The sequence below is a fragment of the Trachemys scripta genome, chromosome 7, assembly GCF_013100865.1.
Source record: "Trachemys scripta elegans isolate TJP31775 chromosome 7, CAS_Tse_1.0, whole genome shotgun sequence".
NCBI classification, from domain to species: domain Eukaryota; kingdom Metazoa; phylum Chordata; order Testudines; family Emydidae; genus Trachemys; species Trachemys scripta.
The window spans coordinates 14,089,133-14,112,996 of NC_048304.1; the positions used below are offsets into that span (position 1 = coordinate 14,089,133).

General features: G+C 40.5%; 1 protein-coding gene across 7 annotated transcripts in view; it reads left to right on the top strand.

Annotated features, from left to right (window-relative positions):
* The window catches only part of CNTN4 (contactin 4), a 642,022-nt gene that overhangs the window by 491,082 nt on the left and 127,076 nt on the right, over positions 1–23,864 (top strand). For all 7 annotated transcript variants that reach the window (XM_034775263.1, XM_034775267.1, XM_034775265.1 and 4 more), the window contains 3 exons: positions 16,904–17,107; positions 22,345–22,447; positions 23,602–23,786. In XM_034775263.1, the coding sequence (XP_034631154.1) occupies positions 16,904–17,107; positions 22,345–22,447; positions 23,602–23,786 (492 nt within the window). The remainder of the gene's footprint in view (positions 1–16,903; positions 17,108–22,344; positions 22,448–23,601; positions 23,787–23,864) is intronic.

A 23,864-nucleotide genomic window follows, 5' to 3' on the forward strand; every position in this document is an offset into this window, starting at 1 on the left:
GACTGTCTCAAAATCCCCAATGGTATGTAGGGGCAATAATCGTTAATGTTTACAGTTGCTATAGCAACTAGGATAGCAACCTGTTTGTAGGAGATAAGCTAGGTCAATTATTGAACAACTGTCAAATATTTAACCATTTTAGAGATATAGAAAAGCAGAGATAAGGAATGGGTCAAATTGATTATTGACTGGAATCCATATAATACCGTAGTTCTTACACCGTTTTAGTTCCTTAATGAAAATATAATTAATTTGTATGTTCAAATTATTGTAGGTGGGAAAAGATAGGTTTAAATGCAGGAACACATTGTACAGGAGAGTGTATGTGTGCAGGCATAATATGTCTCCCCCTCTCTCTCTCTCTCTCTCATATATATATATATATATTCATATATTATGGTGTAGCATCTCCTCTATCACTTATTACTGTGAACTTATGATACACATGTGATTAGTCCCATTGAAGTCAAAGGGACTACTCGGGGTAAATTTAAGCATGTGCATAAGTGTTTGCAGGACTGGGGCCTATGATATTTATACAGGTCTTTATTATAAACATTTCCCATCACATAGGCCTTCAGCTTGCAATTTTCATTCCTTTAAAGTACATTCCAAATTTCCTAATTATATAACTTCCCTGTTTTGCCTCCTGAAACCCTCAGGTATGAGGCAAGTTCTTAAAGAGATAGCAATTATTTTTTAAATATGCTGCATAAGTGCTACATTCCTATTGGAATACAACTTGTATCAGTCACCAAAAATCTTCTGATGTTTTACTTATTGAGGGCCACATGGTATCCTTTTGCATAGAACTGGTCAAATACAGTAGTACAAAAAGATGATTCCTGGATTTTTTGAGGCGAATAGTAGAATATTTTCTCTACTGCTGTTGTGGGTTCATATTATTTGTTGTTGCAAATAGTTAGATGGCCGCTGAGCATCTGTGAAAATATTCACAAATCCTGAAAGTTTTATAAATTTTAGCACAAGTATGGCATGTGGCATGTGACCAATCACACACCCTGGTTAGTGCCTAGCAAATAGTCAAAGTGAAGAGTAAGTGAATAAATCAATGGTCTTAAATTTGGTTCTTCTAAATTATTAAGCAGATCACTTCCCTTCACTTCTTGAGTCCTTTTTCCATTTACCTGGAGTCACAGGTGCCCATGGTTCTTTGCCACGCCTTTCAGTCCCCAGCATGTTTTCAAAGGTCTTGGAGTTCCACTCCTTTTCTCTTCAAACGTCTCTTGACAGCGTCTTTCCATTGTAGCCTCAGTCTTCCACATTGTTTCTTGCTGTCTTCTTCCTCCCAACCAATTCAAACATGCACTCTCCAGCCTATCAGTCAGATTCCCAAGTTGATCTTCCATGTGCCCTGATTTTTTCCATGCATACTCTGTCTACCCTTCACTTACCTGCCATGTTCCTCATTATGTTGTTTCCCCCTGTCTTCTTCGTCCATCTCCGCAAGACCCACCATTTCCAAACCATAGAGCAGGCAGGCACAAACACATGCAACATATGCTTTTCCTTTCAGTTTGTTACTGAATTGCCTGCCACCTTTTCCACTACTGCCCAAGCACATTTTTGGTTCTTCTTTTCAGTTCTCCAGATCTCTTTCTAATGGCACAGAATGTACTTCAGAAGTGCACAAATTCTTTCTTCTGATTCAGCTTCTTTCCTTAAACATCAGTTAGCAGCTCATTGCCTATCTTTCCATAACTTCAGTTTACCTTCAAACCAGGATCTTCAAACACCAATGCCCACTCTGATACTGTAGTTACCAATTCCTCTTTGCTGTCAACCAAAAGGGCCAGATCATCAGCAGACATAATTTTTCTCTGTGTCTCCACAGGCTTGGTTCTCCTACTAATTAACTCCATAGCCAGGATGAAGAGAAGTAGACTCAGCACACTGTCTTGTCTCAGTTCCATGGTCATCTCAAAACTCTCTGAAATTCCATGTATTATTATGCCTTAGCTCTTGACTCTCTATCATCTCCAATTCTTGCAGGCCTCCTCCCATCCGACTTAGTGCTCCACCAACTGCTGCAGAACCAAGTGATGTGCTTTCTCAAGATCTATAACTGCTACATAGCAGTTATGGCCTCCATTTATCATTCTTTGAAACGTCTGTCTCATTGCCAATAATGATTCTATAGTACTCCTTCCCTTCCTAAAGCTATGTTGCTCATCTCCTAAATTTTCCTCCATCTTGCACCTCAATCTTGCCTCCAAAACTCTCTCCAGGACTTTGAGAGGCTGACTTAACTGGGTGATGCCCCAATAGGTGTTAAAATAATTTGCATCACACTTACTCTCCAAGAGAGGCACCATCAACCCCATTCTCCAGTCATCAAGGTTGATCATAGCTCGATCCCAGTAAACACATAATAATCTATGAAGACACTCTACTCCAATATCTCCAATTGCCTTGATCATAGCAAAAAGAAGAACAGGAGTACTTTTTGCGGATACAGACTAACACGGCTGTTACTCTGAAACTTGATCATAGCAACAGTTATCTCACTTTCACCATCTGCTTTATTCTTCATTTTATTCAGTGCTTCTTCTATCTCCTCTAGAGAGATCTTTTGAGTTGTGAAGAGAGAGTTGTGAGTGCAAGCACCACTGACAATTAAATTATTAAGCAGATATTTTTAAAAGTTAATACATGGATAGAAATTGGGGGATCAACTAATAAATAACCTGTGAAAAGAGAACTGGGCTAAGCTCACAGCAAATATTATTCACAACTAATAATATATCTAGCTTTACTGCCATGGGAGATAGGCAGAGAAGCCAGGACACTCTACAACAAGGGTTCTCAAACTGGGGGTCAGGACATCTCAGGGGAATGCGAGGTTATTACATGGGGGGATTGTGAGCTGTCAGCCTCCACCCCAAACCCCGCTTTGCATCCAGCATTCATAATGGTATTAAATATGTTAAAAAGTGTTTTTAATTTATAAGGGGGGGGTCTCACTCAGAGGCTTGCTATGTGAAAGGGGTCACCAGTACAAAGGTTTAAGAACCACTGCTCTACAACAAGCCTTGCAGAATTCCAGACAAACACTCCACTCAAGTGAGAAGGAGCTTGGGAGGCTGGAGACAGGGCAGAATTGTGTTAATCAAACCTCACAGATTGGCAGCTCCAACCCCATGATGAAGCCTTGTCTTCTCTTCCCCTTTAGTTGCATTGTGCCACCAGTCACCAGACTGCCCTGGGATCCACCCTGTCTTCATCTAGAGAAGTACTAATTCATCTGCCTGGCTGAGAAGGGAGTATTCCATGGACAATGGTTGCTCCTAGACTTTATTCCCCCTCCTTCTGCCCTAGAGCTGCAGAACCCCATCTGTACAGTGGAAAACAGAAGGATTTTTGCAGGCTCACTGAGTAGGACCAAATGAAGGGAAATATCACTGCTTTCCTCTCCTGCTCCTTTTGTGGTTTCTCTGACAGCTTCACTACTCAGGTCTTTCTTCCCCGAGGAGCATATTGGTACTAGACCAGTAGTGTATCTTTTTTTTAACCTGTGAATGCAAGTTCTAGCAGATTCTTTGAAAATTCAGTGATAATAAAGTAAGAGATTGTCCCTCTCATTAAGGGTCTGATCCTGAGAGATGCTAAGCCTCCTCAATTTGTGCTGAAGTTAAGGGAAGCCCAGTTTTTTTTGCAGGGCCTCCTCTTTTATTTTAAAATTGAATGAACATCAACAGTGAAGGCCAGTTAAAAAAGAGAGAAGGTGTTAGTGCTTTAAAGTGTGGATTGAAACAACCTAAGAATAGGTCACATTCGTCCCCATACCATATGCACAGGAGTTTGTCTGGTTGTAATAACAAAAGAGAATATTGATAGCAGCCATATTTGCATCTTTGGGTATGAGTTTTGTGAGACAGTGTTGCATGTCTTGGTGTGCAGTGTTTGTTCAGGGTAATATCTGGCAGTAAACAGCTATATTCCAGTGCTCTTCAGCTCCCCTCCCTCCCAGAGCCTCTGCACTTTTTATGTTACAAAATAGATGATGGTGTAAAGAAATAAAAGTGAAGAATAGCAGCATTTGGGAGAGGGAATGGAATGGTAGATACCAGAGCCAGCTGGGATGTATGTGATGTGTCAGTTCTGTATTCTTGTTACCTCCGTTTGTTGCTGCTAGGGGAAATGCAGCAAAAGACTGGCTCCTGTTACTTTGTTAGGTAAGTCTCCATGGAAATTACTATGGAAATTCAAGCAAGCATATTAAATATAATGTTAAGAGTCTGCTTTCAACCCTCCATAGCCAAGACATTTTCCGATAAATCTGCCATTGGCCCTTTTGCTTGGTATCCTTGAGGCTTTGCCCTGATAGCTTACAGCACAATATATGGTCTTCTGTCACAAGCTCCTGTATTATATGAATGGCAATAACATATTTTTATCCATTACCTATAGCTTAGCAATAATCATCATTTATCAAGGCAAATGCAAATCTATTCTCTAGCCACAATACCAGCCACATAATATCAAGTATGATTCCTATGTAGATGGTTACATTCGCATGCTTGACCTATCACTAGTTTGTGTGTGGGTGTGAAAACAAAGGTGATCTGTGATATAGTGCTCCTTCACAGGAGCAAAGGGAGTTGTTCTTAGGATCGCTAGTCTGGAGTACTCAGTGCAACATGAACTGTTCTCTCTTCTGGGAGATCAGCAGTGCGGTACTAAAGCAGTGGGTGTGCTGCTGGTCTTAGGAAGCAATGAGAATGGAGGGAACTGAGAACCCTGGACCGCATTGAATCTCAGGAGTAGGCCTACAATTTACAGTGGAGGGGGACAGAAGGGGTGACTTCCTTCATACTCATGAAGGCATTTAAAAAAGCCCTCACTTCCTCCTCCTCCCAGCCCAGGCTCTGTTTAAGAGCCAGTTTTGCAGCATCTTCATGCTTGGAGTTCTGCTAATGAAGTCCCTGCAGACTGGGGCTGGAACTTTTTATCCACCGGGAATGGCTGTGTTTAAGGGGTTTGAGTGTTCATGTAACGTGAACATGTTTGGGCTGGAGGAGGGTTTTCTGCAGGAGAGCTCCATTTCTAGTGGCCTCATGCCCCTTTTCTCCAGCTAATCTGCTTCTCCTCTTCCAGTTCCTGAACCTGCCATTAGGTTTAAACTGGCAATGGGGAGTGAGAATGACATCCCCCTTCCCCCTGGCCATGTGTTTCTGTACAGAGAGAGACCCAGAACGGAAGCAGGCAGATGAGGGAGAAAGGGAACACAGACACAAGTGGGAGGCGCCCAGTTAGGGCACTTTCCAGAAGGTTGTAGAGAGTGTCAGGCTATGTGCACCCTACAGCTTAGGTTGCTATAAATTACATCGCTCAAGGGTGTGAATATGCCACCCTATTTATACTGACCTAAGCGCCGATGTAGACAGTGCTATGTTGGTGGGAGAGCTTCTCCTACCCACATCACTACCAGCCCTCGCGGGGGCTGGAGTAACGAAGTCGACAGGAGAGCTCTCTCTCGTCGGCTTTAGAGCATCTGCATTAGCAGCCCTACAGTGGGAAGAAGTTTGAGTGCCTGTTGCAAGGGTAGAGGGGAGTATGTCTCTGCATCCATCTTCACTTCTTCAGGGGGAGGCTTCAAAGCCAAAGCCAATAATCGTTCATTTGTTTTCAGCATTGTAAAATAATTTGTATTATTTGTATGAGGCTCCATCTCTAACTGAAGGGTGGGCAGAGTGGTTTGCTAATCTGATTGGTGAAGAGGCTGTGCAGTCGTGACAGGTGCCGGAGACAGTTATTCAGGTTGGAAGCCTTTTTCTGTCTGTCATACCATGGCTTTAATCTAATACACTTTAAGGAGTGAGAAATACATTAATTGACATTCCCCCCAGGGTCGGCTCTAGGTTTTTTGCCGCCCCAAGCAAAAAAAATTTTGGCTGCCCCCTGTCCCAGCCCTGGGCTCCTTGTCGCACCCCCCCGCCGCCCCAGCCCTGGGCTCTCCCCCCCGCCGCACCCTCCTTCTGCTGCAGCCCTGGGTCACTGGTAACTCGCTCCCAGGGCAGGTCATTCAGCAGGAATTTTAGATGTGCACAGAACACAGACAGGATTGGTTCCCATATGGTTACAGAACTGCAGTAAAGTGGAACAATTTTCAGCTTGTGTGATTGGAGGATATCTGGATGCATATTATAAGACTGTCCTACATAAATGAGGAAAAGTTGAGGTGCCTTTATTATTCTTTTGTTCCACTCTTTCTTTCTATGGCGAATTTGCCAGTGCAATATCACTGTCTTCCTTTTAAACAAACAAACAAACAAACAAAAAGGCAATGGCTGTTGAAAATAGCAGTTCTAGTCCTAATAACTGGGAAGCATTTCTTGCTCGATTTTATCCTACTTTTTCTATAGCAAGTTACAGTGGATCAGTATATTTGATTTGGGAGAAATGAAGTAACAGCCGCCCAAACTGAGCTTGAGCACTCCTGCATTTTGAGGTGTTCAAATCTGGAAGGCAAGTGCTGGGGGGGGAGGGACGGGGGGGCCTGTGGCTCCGCAAGGGAGCATGGTAGCATGTATGCAGCAGTGTGTCTGGCGCTGCGCGAAGCCAGACACACTGGTCTGAGTGGCACGGTAAGGGGGCTGGGGGGTTGGAGAAGGGGTAGAGGGTTCCAGGGGGGGCAGTCAAGGGACAGGGAGCGGGGGGGTTGGATGGGGCGGAGGTTCAGGGGGGCAGTCAGGGGCAGGGAGAAGGGGGGTTAGATGGGTCAGGGGTTCGGGGGGGGCAGTCGGGGGACAGGCAGCAGTTGGTTCTCAGCTCCCAGGCTGGATCCCTGCACCCCTGCAAATGGGCTGCCCCAAGCACGTGCTTGCTTTGCTGGTGCCTAGAGCCGCCCCTGATTCCCCCCACCCCTCAATTTGAGCACATACTCACTGTTGCAGCAGCTTGGAGACTTAGCCTATTTTCCAAAGAGTAAAGATATTTTTGTGTACAATGAAGACAGCCAAAAGAATTGTCTCTTTCTGCAGAATTCACCAGGGAGCGATTACACATTTTGCAGACTAATGTAGTGAACACTGTTACAATGGTATGCCTGACAGTGCGATCAGTGTCCAGACGCTGTGTGGATGGGAGCATTAGAAATGCATAGATAAGATACATGGAGATAGAGCTTTTGGGTGCTGCCATAATATGAATATTTCATAACAATCTCTGAGCTTAAGTGAAGTCCCTAGTGGGGTAAAAAGTCTTTTTGGGGTGGGCTTTTTTGTTTTGTTTAATGTTTTTAATTATAAGTTTGATTTATTTCAGGAGTTTTTGCTTGTTTGTTTGCCATACTAGCAATAATAATAAAGTAGATGTTTTCCATTTAAAGTTCATAGCTAGAGCCATATACTATCTGAAGAGGAGAATAAATAAAGATACTTCATACTGAGGCCTGACCCCTGTTGAAATTAATGGGAGTTCTTCATTGACTCCACTGGTAGCTGGATTAGGCCTTCCCATACCACCCTCATTCCAGGGTTAAAGATAGTTTTTAAAAGGTGGTTAAGGTATAAATATCCCCATTCTGCCAATGATAAACTAATCACAAATAGTCTGAATGATTTTCCCAGGATCATACAGTGAATTTGTGGCATACATATCTTTTAAGATCTGTATACATTCTTTGTCTATACGAGATTTTACAGCAAATGTTGCAACCTCTGTAATTAAAAGGGAGTCACAATTTTTACCCACTTGCTGAGGATGAAATATTAGAGGAACTATTAATGATCTGATATATCTTTGTAACTTTCAGTAAAGCCTGTAAAATCTAACGTTGCATATTACAGCACACTGTTTGTATTAAAAATTATAAACATTCCCCATTTTGTTGTTAATACTCATTTACATTTCTTACTCTTCCATTTAGCTTTATGGTAAATGAAATCTTGATGTTTTAATAGCTTTTTCCATAATCATTATATAGACCTTTTAAATTTCTCAGTGACAGGACCTCTCTTTATGGAAAATGTATATTTTGACTAAAAGCAATACCAAAAAGGAAGCTGTTAATGTATGAGACATGAAATGTGCATTTTGTATCCACTAAGAGAAAAAAAAGGTTAAAACTACATGGGAACCTGAGAGAACATTATTTTGGCAAATCATCTGTCTAATTAAAATAGTAATTCAAAGCATAAGCCCTATTCAGCTTTCAGTAACATTTTTGACAACTTTGTAAAAGTTATTATTTGAGAACATTTTGCAATTAACATTAACTTCCTTTGAGTCTGTATCTTTTCCTAAAGTAGAAAGTATGCTGCAGTGTTGTCCTGGGGATGTACTGGGGATTACGCTCTGTTTCATATAGATTCTCATCAATTAATTAGAAATGTAATGAAATGTGATTCTCATCAGCTAAATGCAAATCTGCCAGGGGTCTGTGCCATGCCACATATTCTGGGCCATGCCACATAACAGGGAGTAATGGAGATGTGAAAGGGGAAGGATATATACAAAAATGGGGAGACACCTTTTTAACTGTTCAAGGTCTATATATTCAGATGTGCTCTAACCAAAAATTGCCAAGCACTACATGTGGGAAAGTGCAATGCAAAGAATACATTTCCCAAATGCTCTTTGGAAATATTGTGGGCCAAATTTTGCTCCCGTTCACACCAAAGTAAATACAGAGTGGACACTGAACACCATAGAGATAATCCATATTTCATGGTGTAACTGAGAGCCACTTTGGCAGAGCTGGGCAAAAATTTTTGGACCCATAGTTTATTCTCTAAAAGTTAAGTTTCGGTCAACCCAAAACTATCTGTGAATTTGACCCAGGTGAGTGAGTAATATCATTTATTGGACCAACTTCTATTGCTGAGAGACAAGCTTTCGAGCCACACAGAGCTCTTCTTCGGATCTGGGAAAGGAACGCCTAGTCTCACAGCAAAATGCAAGGTGGAACAAATTGTTTAGCAGAAGTAGTTAGTTCAGATTGTAAGGGACCATTCAAGATAAAATGGCCTGTTAACACCTCTGCAGTCAAAGGACAAAAAGAGGGGGTTAATGGTAATAAGCCATAAATCCAGTGTCTCTGTTCAGTCCAGCTGATCTTTGGTGTCTAGCAGAGTAATGAATTTAAGCTCCAAAAAGATTGTCTTTTGAAAGTGTTGTGCATGTTTCCTTTGAGGATAAAGACTGATAGGTCAGATATAGAGTGACACACTTAGTTTCGGTTGGAAAAAAGGTTTTCAGGGTCAGTTTCAGAAATGAGAGCTAGACAGTGTGTCTATGTGTCCATTCCTTTCCTCCCCCATAACCTTTAGCCCAGTGGTTAGGGCACTTGCCTGGGATGTCATGTGGGAGCCCTAGGTTTGAATCCCCATCCTAGAGCAGGGTTGAACTCAGATCTTCTCCTTCCTGGTGAACATCCTAACCAATGGGCTACATTCTCTCCTATTGAAGCTGTTCTACTTTGTATTCATACTTATATATTCATTAGGCCAGAGAGAGAAAGTAAGAACAACTCTATAGCCCGGTGATTCAGCTCTTCTCTCTGCCTGATTCATAAGTAGGGATTTACTATAGAATGTGGTAAAATCATATTTCTAGTATGACTGAAAGTAATTCTCAGTTTGGGCAGAGGTTTGAATTTCTTGAGAGGAGTATGGAGTCTGAGGTATTCCTCAGGTAGATCATGCTTGATTATGTGCCTGCTTTTCAGGAGAACTGAACACTATGGAGAAGTGCATTATGATACTCATGGGAATAGTTCTTGTCACAGAGTAAAGAGAATCCATGGTTGCTTCCCTAGTAGCACTTCCTTGAACCAAATTCAGAAAATAATTGGGTGACTCCATCCCTAAGCTCTCATGCACAATGACAGGACCCAAGTATCAGAGGGGTAGCCGTGTTAGTCTGTATCCACAAAAACAACAAGCAGTGCAGTGGAAACTGAAAGACTAACAGATTTATTTAAGGTGCCACCGGACTCTTCATTGTTTTAATGACAGGACCATTTGTCCACTGGCATCCCAGGCACCTTGCACCTATAGATAACAAGAATATCAAATAGAGGATATATATACACATATAGAGGCACTGGACTGGGACTCAGAAGACCTTGGTTCAGTTCCTGGCTTTGCCACTGCTTTGCAGGTGACCTTGGGCAAGTCAGGTCCTTATGCCTCAGTTTCCCCCTCTGCAAAATGGGATAAATAATAATGACCATCTTTGTAAAGCATCTTGAGATCTACTGACGAAGAGCACTCTATAAGAGCAAGCCATTATTATTTATTTATTATTTGCATGTACAGAAGGTTTTTGTTGTCCAGGGTATTATGAATGTCCTAGGAAAGTAACTAGTCTTGGCTACAATGCATATATTTTCAGGTAATCCAGCGCAGCTGGCTTCTGAAATCTGGAGTCATGGACTTACGGTTATTTAGTCAATCTAGCGTGCAACAAGATGCAAGACATTTAAGAGAGTATGAGGAATGTCAAATTACATATTCACAAGTCATATGGTTATAATTCACGGATTACATTTAAAGAGGAAATTGGCCAATCTCAATTCTTAGAGAGATATAACAAGAGTCACTGAGAACCAGGCCAGTGACCAAGAGAACCTTTGCCAGCTCGAAGAGCACTACAGTTCTTCAGCTTACACCTTGGAAAAAGCATCAGGTGTTCACAGTAACATGCAAATTCTATAAAAGAGCCAGAATGGGATAATCCCTTTTTCATCAGATTTAGCTGTCAGAGAATGAAGACTGAGCACACCTGCAGTAAAACTGTTCTCTCAGATACAAATGTTCCTAAAGAAACAGCACTTTCTACTTATATTATAAAACCTCTGTGAGTTGAATGAGATGATACTAGTAGGAAACTAAGTGTGCATCTGAATGTAAGGTACTCTAGAGTAGCCAGACAGGAAGTAATGACACAGATGATAAATCAAATAGAAGGCACAGATATCTCAGTATGAGAGAGCAAGTGGATGCTGCTAGCAGAAAGAAGACACAAGGGGCAGACAGAGTGATGAGACTACTGATTCCTTCTGTCCTCCTCCATTGCCCATTGCTGGGCTAAAAGATGCCATTTTTCTCTGTGTCTGTATGATGCTCTATACATCTTTCTACATCTCTACACCTCCATCTCCTGTCATTCCACAGTCAGGCCATGTCTAGTGATACTGTTTCTGGTGCAGAGTGATTGCCTTCGTCTGCTTGTGGCTGTAGATTCTCTAGTGGCAACTTGCGTGAGAGGGGTTTCAGCAAAAAGAGGAGCTTTGACTGCAGGCATATAACAGGCCAGAAGAGACAGTATCTGGGACAAGATATTTAAAAATGAGTGTCTTAAATTAGGTTCCAAAATCTTTATTTAAGTAGCTTAAATAAGTGGTCAGTTTACAAAAGCGTTAAGTGAAGTCGATGGGAGTTATTGGATGTTCTAAACTTCGGAAAATCAGGCCATTTATTTAGTCATCTAGGAATGAACTCAAGAGCCTAAAACTTTTTGTTTTTAAATCCTGGCTGAGATTTGGTAATGGGTTCTTTTTGTTTGTTTCTTATAGTATATAATATGGATTTGTGACCAATATACTCGATTCTGAAATGCAGACATAGTTCAAGCTGTTGTGGAGCGAAATTGTCACGCTCAGGCATGTAGTGGGGGAAAATCTATGAAGATGATGAAAGAATTTAAATAAAGGGTTCCTATCTTTTAATATTGCACCTGAGTAGAAGCCAAGAATGTTCACAGGGCTGTGAACTAGAATAAAGATTGATGTCCCTTAGATCAGGGGTTGTCAAACTGGGGGTCGGGACCCCTCAAGGGGTCAAAAGGTTATTACATGGGGGGCCGCGAGCTGTCAGCCTCCACCCCAAATCGCGCTTTGCTTCCAGCATTTATAATGGTGTTAAATATATTTTAAAAGTGTTTTTAATCTATAAGGGGGGTCGCACTCAGAGGCTAGCTATGTGAAAAGGATCACCAGTTCAAAAGTTTGAGAACCACTGCCTTAGATGGATGTGTTTGAAATGTATATTCCACCTGTAGCATGCAGTCTATCACATTCCAGTGCTGATCACTAATCCATAACATAAAATTAAATATATTAATACTAATAATGATAACATGTTCTCTGTTATCGCTGTGTGCCCAAGCTTTCCCTAAAAGCTTATGGTATTTCCCGTTGTTGGTGAATTTTGATGGCTAACTAAATGAAGTACATTCTTAGGTACTACTGTGTGGTACATTTCCCTGTCATATGTTTATATGACTTCCATGTCTGTGACTATATGTCTCAGCACTTCTCTTCCACCATTTATTTTAGCCAGAGTGAGACCAAGCTTCTCTCAACAACCTAATGTGTTCCCCACCTTTCGCTTTACCAGTCTTTACCTGTGCTTGAATTTACCAAGGGCTCCCTTGAATTCTGAGGGATATTATAGAGTTTTAACATGCTGTTCCATATCTGTATTATCTTAGCTTCATTGCTCCAGAGCCTTAGAGCAGATCCTAGTATCTTCTGACCTTGTGCACAAAGAGGTTCATTCTTGGACAAAAGGAAATCTGCTTTCCTTCGCTTGGTGTGCGATAAGCTCACTGCTATGGCACTGAGCATCCCAAGTACGTACAGAAGCACTAACAGCCGACACCACCAGTTTTCCTTGATCAGCAGCATACACGTGTGTATATATAAGGAAAAGTTCTTAACATGGACAGTATAGTAAAAAAAGTTTCTTCTTTAACGTCCTGAATCCAGTGAATTTTAAAAAGTTGTGGAAGCCTGTGATCATGTGTTAAAAGTTCAGAAATAGCCGTTTTCCTCTGTCCAGTCTTGAAAACCCTGCCAAAGTGTGAATTTGCCAGCAGTCTTTTAGATTTTTTTGACACGCCTTTATCTCTTTTGGAAATGCATGCAGTCAAAGCACCTCCCCATGTGGAAAGTGCATCTCCCTAGGGGAAAAAAGGTATGTTATGTATAAAGGGCCAGCTCCTCGGCTGGTAGCTGTCGACTGAAAACCAATCAAGCTTCACAGTTTTTCACCAGTTGCAAATCTGGGTCAAAATGTGTAAAATAGTGCACCACATGTTTGTGACTTATTTTAAAAAGGCAAATAAAACATTTTATGCAGTGTAGTAAAACATTGTCTGTTAGCCAAAATTACATAAGAACCCAAGTTAGAAAACAGAACATCATGTTAAGTCCTCAAAGGATACCTGATATAGTCTGTGTACAACCTTTACATTGTAAGGCACCTTTTTATAACCCACATAAGTGTTTCAATCACCCACCAGAATCACCAAATGCTATCTCGTTCTGTATTTTAAGTGTCTGTTTACTCAGATGTTACAAATTGCCTATGGGACAGGAACTGTCTGTCACTTCCAGAGCAATTAGTATGTGAAACCTTATCAAAAGAAATCTGTCAAGTTTGAAAAGACATAAATATTGCACAGGGATCTCTAAGGAAATCAAATTGAGTATGGTACAGTATGTGCTTATGTATTGCTACACAAGGAAATGTACTTAAGGCTTCTCCAGTCTGCTTTATTTCCCATCCTTTTTATTATATCACTTGATTCAAACTCACTGTAATTCTACAATAATAAAAAGTCCCCAGTTATTTTAGAACAAAAAAAATTAGAACTCTTAATAGTATCACCCAGTTATTTTAAATACTACACAGCACAGCTGATGTGGTAATGCTGTCTCATGCCTTATAGCTACAGCACGTATTAGTCATATAGCTGTAGTACTGTGCAGTGTAACTGTATTAGAATCAGAATAAGGCAGAGATACTAAATCATTAGATCTTTATTAGGGCTGAGATTTTCAAAAGTGGCTAGTGATTTGGGGTTCCTCTTTTTGTTTTTTGAGGGTGGGGAAGGGAAACCCAACTTGAGACAACTTAAAGGAACCTGATTTTCAGAAAGTTCTGAGCATCCATCCTCTGAAAATGTGTCCACTTTAAATTGCCTCAAGATGGTCTCCCAATAATTGAAGTACTCAAAATCACTAGTTGGTTTTTAAATCAGTCTTCCCCATTGCATATAACAGCCACTCAGCCTTCTTCACCCTTGCAATCTACTTGCCCAGGGTTTCTAAACTGACACTGAATTAGAGTCAAACAAATTGTGGAGTACGTTATTAATTGACTGTGCTGTAGTTACTACATAACATTTTTGTCTTAGGCTTTTCCTTATTTTGCTGGGGGGGACCAAGCTCTGTGGAGATTCACTCAGAGCTAAAAGCTGCTCTTTGCATTCTAAAGCAGAAATGTTTGTCTATTGTTGGATGTTTCTGGGGGAAATAAGTTAATTGTTCACCAAGAGTAAATTTAAAAAAAATCTAAATACTTGCAGAAAATAATAAGCCTGCTGAGAAGTGCTACCTTGTTTACTCAAAGTATCCTCTTGACATCAGCATGGGGTTACTTATAATTAGATGCACATGTGTAAATACAATGATTAGATATTCCCACATAAACATAATTATCTCTTCCAAGAAGTTGAAGCAGACATTTTATAATTCTGTCATTAAATAAATAAATAAATAAAATGAAAAACACAACAATCTGCATACCCCCTCCTATGTGTGTAAACACTGGAACATTAGGACAGACTGTATTTCCTAAAGTACATAACAGTACTTGAGGTCAATTACAATTATGGCTCATTAGAGTGTTAAACTAGGAATATGCTGTTTACTATAATTAATGTTCCCTTTACAAAGCTACAGTGATCTTTCCTTACTGTAATTTCTCAAACATTTTCTGTGTTTGGGTATTAGTCTTAGACAAATATAATGGGGTTATATTACATTAACCTAACTTATAAACTCTGCAATCAGAGTATGCAGTATGTCTCTCACTGGTTTTTTCCTTTTGCAAATAACTTCCAAAAGCATGTTATAAATTAAAGTATTATCTAATTAGTCACATTAAAGATTATAGCTACTTAATGTAGTGTATTAAAAAATTCCAAAGTATAAAACCATACAGTTCACAAGAACACAGTAAGGCAGATCCCACCATAATTTATCTTGAAAGGAAAGAAGAAATAAAGTTAAGAGTATTCTTCATGACTCAGGAAAAATGAGATTGTCATGGGGTGGTCCCCTGTGAGTCCTTTCAGGTCACAGACCACAACTTCTCCAGGTCTCCTTCACCACCACCTTTATTTATTGTATTCTTCCAGCAGGCCACAGCATATAGTGTTGTTCACATATATTTACAGCTCATAGCCAGCTTCCCCACTTGTTTCTAGCAAAGGGAACAGTACTACTAGCAACAGTCAGTCCTGTCTACTTCTGCCTTCCTTCAGGCTCCCAACTCTCCCTACTTCCCTTCCTTCCTGTCTGCTTATATGGGCCCAGTTGTTGGGGCTGCTTCTACCCACTTAGCCACTCAGCTGTATCCCCATTCAGTTAATTATCCTCTTCCGTCAACTGCCTGGCTTTCAATCAGAACTCAGTTAGTATAAACAGATGGGGATTTGAGTGACAGAGTGCTGAGTTAGCTCCTGTGTCAGCACACCCTGTTACAGATAGGTTCTTGGTGACAAAGGCATAACAATTGTTCCACACTTTGTTTCTGTGTGATAAAGCTTCCTGACCTGTCAAACCATTAAGTCTGAATTCTCTGCGATACGGTGGCTGATAAATTCAAATAAATGGATGTGGATCCAAATGAGTTATGTGCACATCCAGACGTAGTCACCCACAATTTTGATGCGCAGTTTTGGAAGCGAAGATGTAGAACTTGCTTGTGAAAGCTGGTCCACTGTCCACTGGTCCTCAACAGTTCTGAAAGGTGAACTACAAAGTAAGTTTCCCTGCCAAAGACAATGGTTCATTTCATTTGCATAATGGTGGAAGGCCTGATCCTGCTAAATGATCAATGCAGAAAGACATTTGTGGGGCCTTGACTTGGGAATTTTACATGAGCATAAAAGTCAGCCAGCACGGTAACTTTGCAAGATTGTGACCAAATGTTATGGCAGCAGCTGCATTATTCCCTGTTATCCTTTGTGTCTAAAGTTTTCAACACTTGCAAGAGAAAAATAGAAGCGTGGACATAGGTTAGTATAGGAGGAAAATATATTCAGTTTTAACCAGTTTCTTTTTAAATGTGTTAACATGTAAATTTTTAAGACTACATACATGTTTTATTGTAGGTACAGGATATCATGGTTATTAATTTGTAAAAAAAAAAAAATCAGATGGCTTTATACAAAGCTGACATTTTTGGTGAAATTGTTTAAAAAACTGAACCTTTGGGTATAAATCAAAGAATTCCCACAAAAATCAGCATTGTAATGGATGTAAAAGTCCACTAAACAAGACCAACATTATCTATACCCAAATGTGACAGGTTTTCTTACTATTTTTACCCAAATGAATGAATAGTCCAGAAAAAGAAGCAAGGTACTGAGAACCCTCTATTTTATAAGTTACTCTCTATCTGCATTTCTGCTTCTTTACAGAGCCCTCCTAGTTTATGCAAGGCTGCTTCTTGAGTCATCTTTGCCATAAATAGCTCCAGTGCCTGCCTGTGCTACAGCTCATCACTTTTCTAAGCCATGTGAAATTGGCACGATTCTTGACAGTTTCAGAATATCATTAGTGAAATTCTCGTTAATTTCATTTTGTTCTGGTTTGGAAAAGTTGAGGGGCCACAGAGGCATTGGAACTATAAGCTGTCTGTCTGAAGACTCAGAAAGACAGCACTGCACCAGTACACGTATGGAAGATTATATCCATAATTGTACAAACAAGAATTTTTCGTTTCATTATGAGTTAGTGTCCCCATACTGTAAGTACAAGAGACAAGGAGAAATTCATTTTCAGAGTTTCAGTTCTGCCCTGGGATGGAACCATATTTTAAATTTTAAAAAGCATTATGTTAATAATACCTTTTACTTCTAGAACTGACTTATGCATGGATCTTCAATGAATACCCATCATTTGTGCACCAGGATAATCGTCGCTTTGTTTCTCAAGAGACTGGGAATTTGTACATAGCAAAGGTGGAAACATCGGATGTGGGCAACTATACATGCGTGGTGACAAACACTGTAACAAATAATAAAGTGCTGGGCCCCCCAACTCCTTTGATACTGAGGAATGATGGTAAGATATCTGGTTTGATTTTTTTTTTTGTGAAGCAGTCATTGCGCAAATATTAAGAAATGGACTGAATTTTTATTCAGAGTAAAGATAAATAAATAGTCTCAACTTTCAAAAGATCCACTGAGGATCTGAAGAATACACAGACTCAGTTTGCAGTTCTATGTCATAGAAATCAGTATTTTTTAAAGCTGTAGTTGTGAAAGATACTTTGTCACAGGAAGATGCCACAATAGCACGGAATGGTTGTAAAATAAAATACAAACTTGGAGACACTTGACCAAGGACAGGGAAGAAAACAGATTTTAGTGGATATGCTGCAGTTTTGCTCATTTTATGCAGCCCCAAAATGATCACAGAAATACTTTGCAGCTATTAGCTTAGATAACAGTTCCCAGTAGAATGAATTCTATTTTTAGTAGTCAGAGGAGTGGTACAAGAAGGGGAAAAGAAGTAAAGGTTTCTAATTTTATACCGCAAATCGATCTGTATCACATTAAGTTTTTGAGTAGAAACATAAATCATATTTTCATGATTGCTTGCAGTGTTTAAATGAGGCTTTAGGAAGTCAGTGGAATAATGGATAGCAGAATTTGGCCCTTAAATCCAGTACAGGTTATCCAGTGCATGAAAGAAAAAGATGAAAGCTAAAAGCTGTCAAGTCTTCCATTAGCATCTGCTCCATCTGAGGAATACACATAGCCTGTATGTTATTTAAGATCTTCAGTAACAATACTTTACACAAATCATACCATGCTCTGCTTCCGCTGACTTTAGCGGAAGTAAGATTGGGCCCTGTATATGCTGCTGTTCTTGAAATGGAGCATAATGTGATGATGCTTACTAGTGGTATTCACTGTGAAGCGTATCGCCAAGGGCTTTACCTTAGCAAATCGTTCCTCTGCACACTCACACTATCATATTTACAGGGTCCAATTGCCTTCCTGAAGTATTTCACACAAACATACTCCATCTCCTTTGAAGTTTACTCTAGAGTTTATTATGGACTTGAAGTTTTAATTGAACTGCTAAGGAGCCCTGGAAAACATTGCATTAAACAGGAAAGGTGCTCTAATGTCCATTTAGCAAAATATGGTCAGATTTCCCCAGGCTCAAAAATTAGTATATTTAAGATGTGCTACATTTGTATTTTGAAACTAAGCTTGTCACTAACATTGTGGGCAACATCTAAAATCATTTCCAACTTAGTTTGTAATACAACAGTTAGTGATGCAATAAAATCTGGACTTAACATGTTATGATGCATCAAATGAAAAAACACAGCACATTTCAGAAATATAAAGAGCACAAATGAATGAATTGGAAACCACAGAATAGCCACATTGTATTTAAACTGGCAAATATGTCTTGCTTGTCTTTTGGATTTATGCCGACATGTCCAGTACATTTTAATATATGACATATTATTCTCATTAGACCGCTGTATCATTAAATTAGCAGACTAAGAGGCCAATTCATCAACAATTAATGTCCCAGTTACATCTAATTTCAATTAGAATGGGAAAATTTCACAATGTACCTCTCCCACTTAACTTAAAATATACTAAACTGTTATTAATCTATCTACTGTAGAGTACATATTATTAAACATGGAACCATGTAGCAGAATTCCTGTCTATGGTGAGGTAGAATAGGAAGCCTCCCCTCCTTTTTCCCCCCTCAAAAATATAGGCTAGACTAGGGATGCTCTCCACCTGTAGAAGACCTGAGGTTGAGATCCTTTCCACCACTTTGGCTCCTTTATGCTGGGTTGAAGGGCTTTAGTAGCATAAAGGGGGCCTTAAAAATCCCAGTTCTGCCTAGGGAGGATTCCTCCGGCACAGGCATTATGGAGGACAGCTATAAGACTGGTGTAGGGTGTGTGTCAGGAGCTGAGGCTGGGAGAGTGTGTCTGGGGTGGGGCTACACAGGACACATTACAGTAGAGACTCCAGGTAGCAGTGCATTCCCCTCTACTCTGGATCTTAGACCCAGTCACCTTGTCCAGCCATTCCCAGCCTCCCTTTCTCCCTCCAGCTCCTAGTCCAATCTCAATGTTTCTCCCCAAGCCAACTGGCTCCCAGTATTGCTCATTTCTATCACCGGCTCCCAATGGGAGCTGCTGGAAGCGGCGCAGGCCGAGGGACTTACTGGCCGCCGCTTCCAGCAGCTCCCATTGTCCTGCAGCGGCGAACCGCAGCCAGTGGGAGCTGCGATCGGCCGGACCTGCGGACGGGGCAGGTAAACAAACCGGCCCGGCCTGCCAGGGCCTTTCCCTATACAAGCGGAGACCCCAGTTTAAGAAACACTGCTCTACTTGCTTGTAGAAACCTTCCATTGGAATCCTTGCATACCCTTCCTCCTCCTCTGCTGAAATCACTCAGTTAGTTAGTCAGCTAACCAATTAACCAACCACTCAATTAAGTATATAAATTTTTAAAAAACCTGTTACAAGAAAAATGCAAAACTGAGAATAGCAAAATAAATGACTCTTTCCCCATTATCACATTTATATAACAGAAAAGTTGGTGAATCATACTAGTTGAGACAATTTACCGTATATACTTGTTCATAAGCCGAATATTTTTGGTAAAAAAGTGACGCAGCAAAGAGCCGGGGGTCTGCTTATAAATGGGTCTACACCAAAATGTGATGATTTAAAACTCTATGGAATCATTGACTTGAATATCTGATACATTGTTATTTTGTTTACCTGGAGCGTCTGCAGGTATGGAGCCCCTCAGCTCCCTGTGGCCGCGGTTCGCCACTTCCCGCAGCTCCCATTGGCTGGGAATGGTGAACCGCAGCCACAGTGTGCTGAGGGGCTCCATGCCTGCAGACGCGCCAAGTAAACAAAATGTCTCAACCCGCCAGTGGCTTACCCTGACGGGCCGGGAGCCAAAGTTTTCCAACCCCTGAAATATAGGGTCGGATTATGAAAGGGTCATACAGTTTTTGCTATTTTTACCTTTCGATTTTGGGGGGTGGGCTTATAAACGAACGGGCGAATGAACGAGTAGATACGGTAACTGAAAGAGTTTGACTAAAATTAAACATTCAAAGTATGCAATTAAAACAAAAGAAATTAGTTTTCCCTCCCAATTTCCTCTTTTTATAATGAACACTGCCAGGGCTTCCTTGTTGGAAGATTAACAATAGCACTGACATTCTGCAAAATGCTTCAGCCTGCTTTCTGCACCTATGGCTCAGTTTCTCACCACCCACACCGTGCTCATGTGGCCTTTTGCACAGCAGCTGTCTTAATTGCCTGCCCTCCTGGAGTCTGACTCCAGCAACAGGGAACTTCTTGAGCATGCCCAAAACTACCACACCCAATTCCAGGAACTTCTGGATGTGGAGAGCTAATTGTGCATCTGCCTAGCAACAATGACCCAGACACAACTCATTCCTTTCCTCCTCCACCACCACCACCCCGATAGATCTCTTAAAGGCATATCCCCTATTAGGCACCTGGGTTACATTAGCACAGGGTCACTGAGAGTGCAGGACAGACCACCTCCCGGCTCTCCGTTCCAGTCCTCAACCCCGCCACAGGCCAGAGCTGCTGAGAGTTGCAATTACAGGAAAAGTCCAACTTCGTCCCTGTGGCTGTGGGCTGGATGGAGTGTGCTCGAACACTGTGTGGGTAGAGCTCATGCACAGTCTGGAAAGCACTAGGAGCTGTGAAAGGCTTGAACATGCTCAATGCAGATAGAATCTTCAGAGGTTTTAGCGGCTAAAATCTAAGTCTTCAATGGAGCATGTGTGAATTCTGATTCAGACACCCAGAATAGAAAATTTTAGTCAAAACAGTTGAAGTTTGGGCAAGTTTTAAGCAACTGAAAACAGTGTCTTATATTGGAAACTGTCAGGCAGCCTTAATAATGGACAGCACTATCAGATCCATCCATATTATAATCTCCAAAGGCTGAAAAGTATTGGGCCTAATAATTCAGATTGAAATGCCTAGGATAGTGACATTCACTTGTGAGTTCCCTGATACTTTTATGTGTCGTGTTGTTTTGGTAGTAAGTATTGTGTATTCGTATTGTTAACAAACATACTTTGTTCAGATGACTGATTTTATGTGGCAGCTGCTTTTTATATAATGTACAGACAATGCTCATTTGAAGCAAATGGATTGAAGGAAGGCAATGTAACCTGTTCTTGTATCAGAACAGATAATATATAGGTCAAGTAAAAGTGGATTTGATATATGTCTTAGCCCACACACACACTTATCCTGGGCATTTTTGATATAAAACAATCCCACTGTGAAAACACAAAGCAAATAGCCTCTCTAGCTTCTTCTTGCTCTCATTAAACTTGCACCATGCAGTACTTTTTATAAAACAGTGACACACATGGCAATACAGCAGATAAGAAAAAAAGACCACTAGAACTACTTCAATACATTTGTTTTACTCATCAGAATTAACTCTGTGGGAACCTATGCTGCCCAAATTCTGAATCAGTGTGTATTGGTAGCAATCATTTTTCTTCATCAGGAGTGCTGTTCCCTATCCCCAAAACTGCAGGACTGCCCCCATTCTTGAACACCAGTCCTGCATGGTGAGCCCCCAGAGAGAAACAATTAAGATTTAAACTACGATCATCAATTAGTTTATAATCACTATCAGTGAAATTATATGTACCAGTTTTAAGACTCTGCAGTCAGTAGAAATGTGGCAATTTATCATAAATTTAATGGCTTTTTTATGTGCACAAATTTTTAAACACAATTTCATAAAAATCCTGCCATGATACATTATTTAATAAGGCAGTTAAAGATCAAGAAAGTACTAGTACAGTATACGATCTCTGAGCATCTAAATCCTTAATAGGAGCCCTGATTAGCCCCCAGTGCTTTTAAAACTTTTTCTAGAGGCTATTTGTTCCACATTACATTATTCAAAAGGTGGTGATCCTACTTTATTATCTCTTTCCTTATTTTACAAGATATCTGCAAAAGAACTAAATATTCAAAAGCAAAAAAGTAATGGAACCATGAAGAAATTTAATCTTAAACAGATGGAGGGGAGCTGTGATGCAGATTTTCCTCTGGCAGTAAATGGGAAGAGAGCCCACAGTACTCGGCTGTTAGAGACAGGCCCTGTTTTAAATGAACAGATTAATTGGGCCAGTAATGATGTATAGAACAGCTCTGTGATAGTGCAGGAACACTTGAGAATGTATTACAAAAATTCAGCCACACTTTAGCATCTATGATGTGTTCACAGGAGTGATGGGTGAATATGAGCCAAAAATAGAAGTGCAGGTCCCAGAAACTGTTCCATCTGCAAAAGGAACAACTGTGAAACTGGAATGCTTTGCCTTGGGAAAGTAAGTTTTGGTTCATTATTATTACTTTAGCTTATACGGGTATAATAGTACTGTATATTAGAGTATGCTTTTTTAAATCCCTTGCTTTATTTGTAGTATAGCTATTTGCTGATTTGTAGTATAGCTACATGCAAGAGATTTGTCTTAGATTAACCTGCCATAAAAAAATGTGATTGCTAAGGAGAAGAAAATAGACAATTTATTTGGTAAAGTTGCATCTAGGTATATTCTGTTACTAAGGTTCTTTTGGCACCTGAGAGGCTCTGAAAAGTGTCACATGTTGCAATTAACATACATTTTCAGCACATATATAATTAATATATGGGGCAGATGGGAAAGTGGAGTTGTTGACCCTTATTCATGGGCTCCTGCTCAGCAGGCCAGTGCAGACAATGTGCATGATGGGCTAGCTGGTAAACCGATACACAAATAAATTATGCAATCAGTGACCAAACTACTCCAGTTCCCGGGCAGAGTATTCACCCTGTGGAGAGAGAAGTCATCGTATATGAAACAGATGGAACTGATCAGATAAACGGTTATCTTAATCAGGCCAATACTGTACCAATATGGGGCCCAAACCCGCTCCCTCTGAATTTCAGCGGGAGTTAAGCTTAGGCCCAGGGAGACATAAAATCAAAATGACAGCATTGTTCGCTTTCCAAGAGAAGTCTGAGGAACACACAATTGAGCTTTTGGTGATCAAATCAAAGAATTAAAATTAAGCTTGTGAAGTGCTTGTTGAAATGTTTTCAAGAGGGTAACCAGCTCTCACTTAGCAACATGCATAATATATGGAGATGGGTGGATGTGTGTGTGTAACACCCTGTAGTGACTGGCCCACAGAGAGAATAAAGAACCTATTATTGTAACCAGCTATTGAACATCCTCTTCACCTCAAGTGATACACACCTGTGTTTTTGGAGCCCTGATTCCCGAAGTCAGAAGGGGAGGTGGGGAGTGGCTTATCTAGAGACTGGTTCTGTTGCTTGCAGTATGGATTCACTGCACAATATATTAAGTATATGAACAAAACTATTGCGTTTAGAGAAACAGAACTTCTACTGGTTCTACTTTTTAAAATATGAATTAATAACCCAGTAACAGAATGTAGCTTTTACTATGAGGCTCTTTTGCTTTATTCTTATTATCAGCCCAGTTCCTACTATTAGTTGGAGAAGAGCAGATGGTAAACAAATACCCAGGAAAGCCAGGAGACAAAAATCGAGTGGAGTTCTTGAAATCCCAAACTTTCAGCAGGAAGATGCTGGTCTATACGAGTGTGTGGCTGAAAACGTGAGAGGAAAGAACATGGCACGAGGGCAGCTTACGTTTTATGGTAAACAGCGTGACAACTTTCCTCGTTTTTTTATTGCAGCACAAGCAATGTGTAGTAAACATTTTGTCAGGATGTCAT